This window comes from Vulpes lagopus, chromosome 18, assembly GCF_018345385.1.
Source record: "Vulpes lagopus strain Blue_001 chromosome 18, ASM1834538v1, whole genome shotgun sequence".
NCBI classification, from domain to species: domain Eukaryota; kingdom Metazoa; phylum Chordata; class Mammalia; order Carnivora; family Canidae; genus Vulpes; species Vulpes lagopus.
In genome coordinates this window covers 15,232,669-15,242,276 of record NC_054841.1, presented here as the reverse complement: position 1 = coordinate 15,242,276, position 9,608 = coordinate 15,232,669, and the positions used below count along the sequence as shown (strand labels likewise).

Sequence of the window (9,608 nt, the reverse complement as noted above, 5' to 3'; positions counted from 1 at the left end):
AGCACAGTGGGGATAATTTGGGGTGTGGGAAAACTTTTTGAGCACATCAAGCGGCACTCCTTGCTCACCTGCCCAGTTGACTGCTGGGAAGAGTTCTATCTGTTCATCTCAGGGAAAGGGACTCAAAATGGGCTTCCCATCAACTTCACTTCCACCTGGTGCTCAGGAGCAGAGTGCTCACTCCCTGCAATGCCCTTCTACCCCCCCCCCCCCCCACTCTTTACCTCCAATTCTGCTGGGTGGCCCAAGTAGGTATGACTACCCCACCTCACAGCTGGGAAGACTGGGGCCCAAAGCCGTGGTTTGGGTTGCTGTCCCCTCTTCACCAGTCATGACAATGGGCTCTTTGAGAAGCCCCGTGGGATTGGCAGAGTGCCTGGAACTGCAGGTATTAGGTGGAAACAAGTCTAGAGGGTGCAGACAGAGGCGTCACGTGAAGTCTGGGAAAGGGAGTGACCCCAGGGAATCGGTAGCAAGACCGTGTGAGGGAAAGTCAAGGCAAGCAGAGAGATTCCTTTGAAATGTCCTCCTGTTCTGCCCTGTACCCTCCCCTCTGAACCCCTCCCCTGCTCCAGGCCAAAGGCCCAAGGCAGGTGCTTCCATATGGCTTCCCGACCAGCCTGCTGACACCTCCTGCTCCTCTGATTTCTACATGTCCCTTGCTAGGCCTTGGGCTCCTGCCACCAATATTCTGACACCAATTTCTGGCTTAGGACAGAGCAGATGGGAGGGCCTGAGCACTTCTGGGGTGACCACACCCTCTGGGGGAGGCATAAAGGGAGAGCCTAGCCCTGGCCACCACAGCCCCAGGACCGTCACTATGAAACCCGGCAGCCTCATCCCCCTCATGATGCTCCTTGCCCTGGAAATCCTCATGACCTGGACTGTGGAAGGTGCTAGCAAAGGTGAGTTGGAGTCTCTCAGGTGGTATCCAGGTGCCAGGGTCCGTGAAAGTTCAGCTTGGCAGTAGCTTCTTCCTCTTAGTCCAGAAGCTGACCTTGAAGCCACCTCTCCAGTGGTCTGGCTCAAGGACCCTAATTTCATGTGTCCCTCTGAGGATTTCAGCTAAGAGGTTCTGAAGCATCCAGAGACCCATCTTCCACCAGATGGACCCGGTGACCCCAGCCCCTGTATTGCTTATTGTTCCCTCTCTACAGCAACTTCTCTACTGTTTGCTCTTTTGCTCTGTCGCATTATTTTGCTCTCTGTTTAATTTTCCAAAATGTTCTCTTCTCTTACTGTTTCCTTTTTAATGGTCAATTTACTCTCAGTGGATCTGCAATCTTTCCTTCAGGCTCTGATGAGCTGCCTCTCCTACTATCCGGGGTCCTTCTTGGCTTCCCCTCCCGGGGAAGGCGCACCTGACCATGAGCTCTGTCCAGCTGTGTGCTGGAGCTGGCTTATACTGGCTCACAACAGCAGGAGGCTACACTTTTAAGACTTTTGCAAGCTAGTTGACATCATGTGGTAGCTTGAAATCAGCCAGGGTGGCCTTCTTTACACCATGGAAATTGGCAAATGCCAAAAAGGCCTCTTTTAAAACATTTACCTGCACACCACCATCTCTATACCTTCTTTTCTGTGCCATCAACTCCCTCTTGGTTGAGTGGTTGGCTGAGCCTGGCACAACCCCACACCTGCCTTCAAACAGGAATCCTAGTAACACTCTCTTTTCCTTTGGGGTCGGTTTCCCGGGTTAGGTTTCTCCACCTCCACCCCCAAGCCAGTTCCTTGTCTGAGATTGTGGTCATGACTCAGAATCAGCTCCCTCTTCCTCCTTTCTTCTTACTCTTTAGAGAAAGCTAAACACGGAGCCTGCCCCTTCACACCTCGTGTGATGTGCCTTGTGTTTGAACCCCCTCAATGCCAGAGTGACTGGGATTGTCCGAAGGAGCAGAAATGCTGTCGTGAATATTGTGGCATCAAATGTGTGGATCCTGTAGACCCGTCAAAGCCTGGTGAGGAAACAAAGCCCTGGAAGAGGGGACCAGGGAGATTTCAGCTTAAGGACACACATCTGGGAGAAGTGGTGGGGGCTCCTGGGAACTGAGCTGGAAGGTGAGGCAGAGCCAGGGCTCACTGCTATGCTCAGCGAGTCAGTCCAGGAGTTAGCCACTCATTCAGCTAATAAGTCACTCTGTCAGACACTTGCAACCCTAGTTGCAGCCCCCTCGGTGGAAAGGGGACTCCAACAGGACATGCACTGGCCTCAGTTTGGGTGCCGAGGTAGAGAGGAAGTGATTGGCACACCGGGGTAGAGATGGGGTAGGAGCTGGGGTGATGTCTAGGAGGGCAAGCCTCTGAGTTGTGACCCCGTTCTCACCAGTTAAGGTCAATCCTGGGAAGTGTCCCCTGGTCACTGACCAGTGCAAGAGGCCCAACCCCACAGACAAATGCCTGAATGACAGCCACTGCCTGAACAGTCTCAAGTGCTGCAAGGGAGTATGTGGGAATTCCTGTGTTAAGCCAGTGAAAGGTAAGATCTGGCTCAGATCCACATCCCCAGGATCCTACTACAGCCTTAACCCTCTGATACCATGTGAAGGAGGGTACTTGGTATCTCCCTATGCATTCATTACCCCCCCCAAGTAGATCCGCTGCCCCTCAACACCTTGCACCCCCAGTTTTCTAAGCAAGCAATCCCCAGGGTCACCTGTGACTGGTAGTGCTGGGTCCTGGGAAGGAAGGCTTCTCAAAATGAGCCAGGAGAAAGGAGCCATGATAAAAGAGGTGAGAATTATATCTTTTCACACCACCTCTGCCGCTGACTGGCTGTGTGACTATGAGCAACTGACTGTATCTTTTTAGCCTCAGTGCTCCCAGCTGTAAAATGGACACAAGCATATCCTCTGAGATACTAAATGTAAAAGTACACTTTTAAAACTCAGAGGTCTGTGTGTGTTGAGAGAGTATTGCTATGGTCATGACCTCGATTGGCTGGGTTTCCTGGAACCACAAGAAACCCCAGTGTGATGCCCCGATGGAGAGGCCCAATGCCCAGATTTTACCAGAATGAAGACAGAAGCTGTCAATGAACAACCTGGATTTGTTCTTGATTCCTAAATCGAAGACCAGTGCTGTTTTGACTATTCCAGCACCATATTCTCTCTCTTATCCCAAGGGAGCTTTGCGCAGTGGCAGTATCCTAGCCAATGAGGTTTATCCGAGGCGCGATTATTACGAATTGAAAACTCTTATCCCAAGGGATGTAGGGCCCACTGACAAGAGGACCTTTTGGGTGGGAGGAATGTAAGAGTCACTGGGATTGTTCTTGTGCTAAAGCTCTGTTTTATTTTCTCTTCACAGATGTATTCTTGCCAGTTCAATAAGATTAAGACTTGTTGGTCCGTGTGGTTTGAGTATTCCCTTGTTTCCCAAGCCTGGGAAAAATGAAAGTGTCTTGATGAAGGTGTGTCTTCATGACTGACACTTCCAGGGGGCTAAAGTTGGGCCTGTTTTATCTGTGTGTGCTTGGCACCTGGCGTGGGGTTTTGCACATGAGATTAAATGACTGCTGGTTAGTGAATAAATAAATACACAAGATTTCCCCTGCATTTCCATCATCCTTGACTCATTGCATCTAGTCTAGGATATGAGGGGTGAGGTGAAGAATGACGTGTCTGCATGTGTAGGGTTTCTCCCCTAAACTAGGAAATGGAAAAAAGAGCATTTCAGAGCCAAACAGATATGGTTTTTAATTCTGTGTCTGTCAATTACTGGGTCTGTAATTTGGGGCAAATTTGTGGAGCTTTGTCCCACTGAGCCTCAGTTCTGTCATCTGTAACATGGGGAGAATAATAGTGCCAATTCCATAAAGCTGAGGATGAGTGGTATAATATGTGAAATGAGTAGCCCAACGACTGTCACGAATGACAGGAAGAAGTGAAAAGCCATCAGGCAGAGAACAAGAGGATCCTTATCTGGAAAAAGTCCAGAGGAAAGATAGTGTACCAAGTGACAGATGGCGCTAAAGATAACTAACCTTAACAATCGCCAGTATGGATGGTGTCCACTTTTCCCTGGGCACAGGGCTAGGCTGAGTTTTTCACCTCCCTTTTCAACTGAATGTAGCTAGTTGTACACTCTGGTCAGTGAAATGGGAGCGGGAGTGATGTGTTCCAATTCTGGACCTGGCCCATAAAACTCTCTCAACCACCTGCTGGTGCCATGGAAAGGATGTCAAGGACCTGGAGGAAGGAGCCCAGGATTCTGAATTCCTTAGTGGGTCACAGCCTTTCCTCTCCACTTGCTTGGGACTATGACACGAGCGAGCAATGCATGTGCAAGGGACTAAGGCACTGAAATTTGGAATTTGTACTACCTGCGTAGTACAGTTACTGACCACTGTTTGGAGTCCAATGTCAGCCCACTGGATGGCCTTGCTCAATTTTCTGCCTTTGAGGGCTTCATGATGCCTCATTTCATCATGGATCCCATATGAAGGTGTTTCTAGTCCATATCTGGGAAAGGTTGGGGGTGGGGAATGACGTGAGGAGAATCTGAAACCTCAGTTTTGCTCTCTCTGGCCAGATTGTCAGTTGCAGGTGCAGAATGTTCCTGATGCAAGTTTATGCACGATAAACCCTGACCAGGGCTGAACATTCTCACCTAGGCGTTTCCATCTGCAGCCATGCAGAGCTGCTGGAGGAGAGTCAGGTGTTCACCTCCTTGCTCTCTGAGACTGCACTGTGATGTCCCTGGCCCCTGCTTTGGGTTCCAGGCCTTTTGGAGTATCCCTTTGGATCATCCTCAGAACTCTGGAGGATTCCCCAACTGTTTCTTCCTCCTCAGATCTCCCTCCTTCTCTTCAAATCCTTTTCCTTTCTTTTGCAATTCCTTTCTCTGCGTCACTAAACCCTCTTTCCTTGAATGTGTCAGCCCTCACTACAGGAATACCATGTATCAATACATTATCCACACTCCCCAGTCCACTAAATAGCAAGCAAGTTTCACATATATGCTTCTGCTGTTTGGTGGGGAAGTGAGGGACTCAGATTTCAGGGTCTTGACTCTGTGTGGTGGAGCAGTGATGATCTGGAAGAGGGGAGGGAGAAACCAATCTTTTGGGGGTGGATGAGGGGAAAAGGTTGCAGTCTTCCACCCTGGTTCAAGCTCATTCTCAACCAGACCCTCTAAAATCAAATATCTGGACCACAAGATTAATTTTTCCCCGAAAGTCTCTCAAAATTTATCTGAAGAGATCTGATCTTAAGACATGCGGTCTATTAATTCTGACCCTATTGTGCTAAGAGAGCATCTGGCCCTCCAGCACTCTGGATACATTTTGAACTTGCCCTACACTGATTGACAGCTCTGTACTCAAGTCACTTCTTTCCAGGTCCTTTTTTCCCATTCTTAACAAGAGGATGGAGAAAATCTTCTCTCATCCAGACTCTTTTCAAATAGATCTTTTGTGAAAGTTAGCTTGATGGGGTATCTCTTTCTTCCAGCTAAAACACACCTTGACTCAGTCTCTCGAGATACAGGCAGCAGGGGCATTGAGAAATCACCTGGCCAGGCTTTAGGAACAGAGGTTGTCCCCAGCTGGGCTGTTGACTCAGTGTTGACATTGGGCATGACCTCTCATTTGTGTAATGAAGGGATGGTTCAGGCCACTTTCAATGTCCCACTTTGTTCTGCTAATGACAAACTAATGATTCATAGATTACTTTTGAAGGAAAGCCCCAGTAGGATAGGCTACCTCATCTTGTTCTAAGAACTCCCTGAGATCCATGAACTCCCTCAACCTCTTGGCCTGGCCTTAGCCTCATCTTCCCCGGGGGCTGTGGCCAGCTTTCAGGGCACCTGCTTGCCTGGTGATTGTGACTTATGAGCGTCCCAGTTAGCCACAACTAGAAAGTCAGGGACTGTCTGTCTAGTAACACCTTCTTAGGGTACAGATGGGGAAACTGAGGCCCAAAAAGACAATACAGCCAGTCAGTTGTGGAACCCGAAGCCCTGCATTCTTTTTCTTTATTTTCAAGTTTATTGTTTTTCAGGTGATTTAGTGGTTGCTGTGGTGTGCTGTCCAGATCCTCCCACAGGACAGAGGTGCCGATGCCTTCAGGCGCTGGGAAGATTGGCTGCTGATGCTCATAGCTGAGTCCCTCCCTGGGAATTTCCCTGGCCAAAGTGAGCAGCTACATCCAAGGGTACACCCCATTCCTGGGGCAACCTGTTGGGCTTCTGCTCAGCTTCTCTCTCTGCCTGGCACTCCCGCTGCTTGTGCTCTCTTTTTGTCAAATAAATGAATAAAAATCTTTAAAGAAAAAAAATAAAAGAAAATAGTTAAGACAGAAAACAAGCCAAGGCTTTCACAGGACTATGTGTACAGACTGGCAGCTCACCTGCCTCCTCTCTGCTTCCTGGCTGGTGGGAAGGCATGGCTTGTTCTTTCTGATTCAAGCAAGTTTTTTTCCTTGATTGCGATTACACTTGATACACTATTTCAAATATTTCTTTAAATTTTTTTAGAGGGAAGGGTAGAGGGAGAGAAAGAGTATCTCAAGCAGGTTCCACACCCAGCGCATGAGCCCAATGAGGGGGGAGCACAGTCTCATGAACCTGAGATCATGACCTGAGCCAAAATCAAGAATCGTATGCTTAACAGACTGAACCAGCCAGGTACCTCTGATATACATTTTGGTTTGCATTACAATATCCCAGTGTTATACAAACTTCATAAATATCTTGATATTCGTGACAGCATGTTGATTTGCTCTATGAACCATTTGCACAGCATGCACTTGGCATGGACAGGAAAGTATGGTTCAGCTAAACTCAGCTAATGGCCACGTTGTTGCTCATTTCAAGGTTATGTCATCATTTCTGTAACTCCACTGGGCAAACCAGTTGTTCCCAGTTCTTGGTTTCTATTGTGGATTACATGCATATGTAAATCTTTGTACATAAATCATTTTTTCTTTATTTCAGATATTTCTGCTGGGACAGATGTCTAGAAGTAGAATATACTGGGTCAAAGCCTTTGGATGTTTTTAAGGCTTTCAACACAAATCATTCCCGCTCTCTGCTACCTGTAAGGCCTTTATGAAAATCAAAAGAGGCAGAGGATATAAATGATCATGTTAGGAACTTACAGGGTGCTTGGCACATAGTCAGCCCTCAGGAAACACTGCCCACCTTTGAACAAGAGACACATAACACTTACGTACAGAGGCCCACAAGTGTGCCTGTAAATGTACAGATGTGTAATACAATTGCACCCAACCTCTAGGTACTGACCTTCTCACCCACATGAAACATATGCTCTCCTGGGCATCTACAAACAGGAATGCCAGGCTTGTCGAATACTAATATGCACAAAAACCATAAAATGCAGATTCTGAGTCAGTGTGTCTTGGATGGGGACTGAGCTGCCATATTTCTTAAGCTCTCAGGTATGCTGGTGCTGCTGGCCTGGGGGCCACCCCTGGGGTGACAAGTAGGTATGCCACAAAGACACAACAGGTACATAGAAACACACGTATAGGCATAAGTAAAAACCCCCACATGGGCATGAATTTATAGCTTCTCAGACATATGGTGGGAAAGAGGAGTCAGACTTCCAAGGGCAGGGATCCACGCTTGATGGAAACAATCTGTTAGCACCTACCTAGAACCTCTGTGAGTTCATTAGGACTGCACTGAAACATCTACAGATCCTCGCCAAGAGAGAAGGGGACAGATAAAGCAATGGTCAGGTAGTGCCAGGGTGGGGTGGGACAGAGAAGGACAGGGCAGTCGGGATATCCTCTCCCCAAAGTAAGTGCTGCTCCCACAAAATGGGGCTTGGATTCCTCCTGAAATCTTGGATCTGACCTCTTGGGAACTTGGCAGCCTCCTCCTCCTCAGGACCATGCCTTAGACAACAACAAGCTCCTCAGCTTCCCCACGTCAGATAGGCTGGTGGCGTCAGGAAAAAGGGGCACCTGGCACTGTGGCTCTGGTTCTGTCCTACTCTTGATGTCCTGTAAACAGGTGGGCAAGATCTTGCCCTTTCCAAGACCGATCTCTCCACCTCTGCACCAGGGTGTGACCCATCACCATCCCTTACCCATTTCTTACTTCCTTTCTGCCGCCCCCAACTCAGACACTCTGCACCTCTGTGTTTCATTCAGTTGCTATTCCAGGGATCATGTAATCCAGTCTCCACAGTATATTCACAGGGAAACTGAGGCCCTTAAAGGAGAAAGTGCTGGTCTACATTTTTGGAACCTATGTCCTTCCTCTCAGTTGACCGTGCAGCCCCAATCAGTGAATTCCTCTAAGGAGAGTTTGTCTAAGAAGCCAGCTCCAGCTCCAGCTCCAGTTTATGGCACTGGGACAACTTCTCATGTGACAGAGTACATTCAGGAGCCTGAGAGAATGTCTGCGTTCTCTTTAAGGGGGGTGGGGGTGGGGGGTGGTGTATGCCTGCTTCTGAGATTTTTCTGTATTTCTTCAATTTTTTCACTGTCTGATGTAACTTCTTATTTCTAATCCTTCCAATGTACAAACTTGACATATAATTTGCCAGTATACTCATAATACTTAAGTATATATATATATGATTTTATTTATTTATTCATGAGAGACACAGAGAGAGAGGCAGAGACATTGGCAGAGGCAGAAGCAGGTTCCCCAAAGGGGGCCTGATGCGGGACTCAGGACTCGATCCCTGGACCCTGGGATCCCACCCTGAGCTGAAGGCAGACGCTCAACCGCTGAACCACCCGGTGTCCCTACCTAGGTACATTTTAATTTTAATTTTAAATAACCTGTTGCAAAATACAGTACAGGAAGAAAAGTGCCTAAAACATAAATATGCAAAGGTAATGATTTGTTATAAAGCATTAACCATGTGTGTTATAAACCATGTGAGCCCCACACAGATCAAGATATGCCTTTTCCAGCCATAATTCCCTCCCTTAGGAAAAGGGATCCAGTAAGTTGATTTTTGTTGTCATCATTACTTTGCTTTTAGTTATATGCTGAACTTTATATAAATATTTTCAAGTCATTTGTATGCTTTCACTCACCAGTATGCTTTGAAGTCCATCCAAACTGTTGAATGTAGCTGTGTACTGTCCATTTACATTTATATCGAACTGTATGAATACATCATACTTTTCCCGTCATCCTAGTGTATACTGATGGACAACTAGGTTGTTTCCAGATTTGGGCTATTTTGAATGATGTTCCTATGAACATTTCCGTACCTTCTCTTGTACACATGTAAAAGTATTCATTTGGGGGCTTGTCGCATCAGAAACTATGCATTTTCTCAAATTCATTCTATTACAACCAATTGTTTTCCAAAGAATTGCCCCCAACTCACTCTCTCACTCTCTCACCAATAGTAGATGGGTGTTCCAATTGCTCCTCATCCTTATAAGAAACAACTCAGTGTTGCCAAACAATTCAATGTTTGCCAGTTTGGTGGATACATAGCAGTGTCTCCTTTTTGGTTCTTATTTGCATTTCCCTGAGTAGTAATGAAGCTGCATGCTTCTAACATGTTTATTGGATATTTGCATTCCATTTTTGTGTGTGAGGAAGTTATTTGTGTATTTAGTAGATCTTTCTACCAGACCAATTATTCTTGACATTTATTTATAGGAGTTATTTCT

At 47.0% G+C, this 9,608-nt stretch overlaps 1 protein-coding gene and 1 pseudogene across 1 annotated transcript; both read left to right on the top strand.

Annotated features, from left to right (window-relative positions):
* The first annotated feature begins 809 nt into the window (after positions 1-809).
* Positions 810-3,500, top strand: WFDC12 (WAP four-disulfide core domain 12). The gene is made up of 4 exons (XM_041732314.1): positions 810-905; positions 1,797-1,958; positions 2,327-2,476; positions 3,307-3,500. Exons 1-4 carry the CDS (start codon positions 821-823, stop codon positions 3,327-3,329), a joined length of 420 nt encoding a protein of 139 aa, XP_041588248.1. The 5' UTR covers positions 810-820; the 3' UTR covers positions 3,330-3,500.
* LOC121478460 lies at positions 3,124-3,207 on the top strand (annotated as a pseudogene).
* Positions 3,501-9,608: the final 6,108 nt, after the last annotated feature.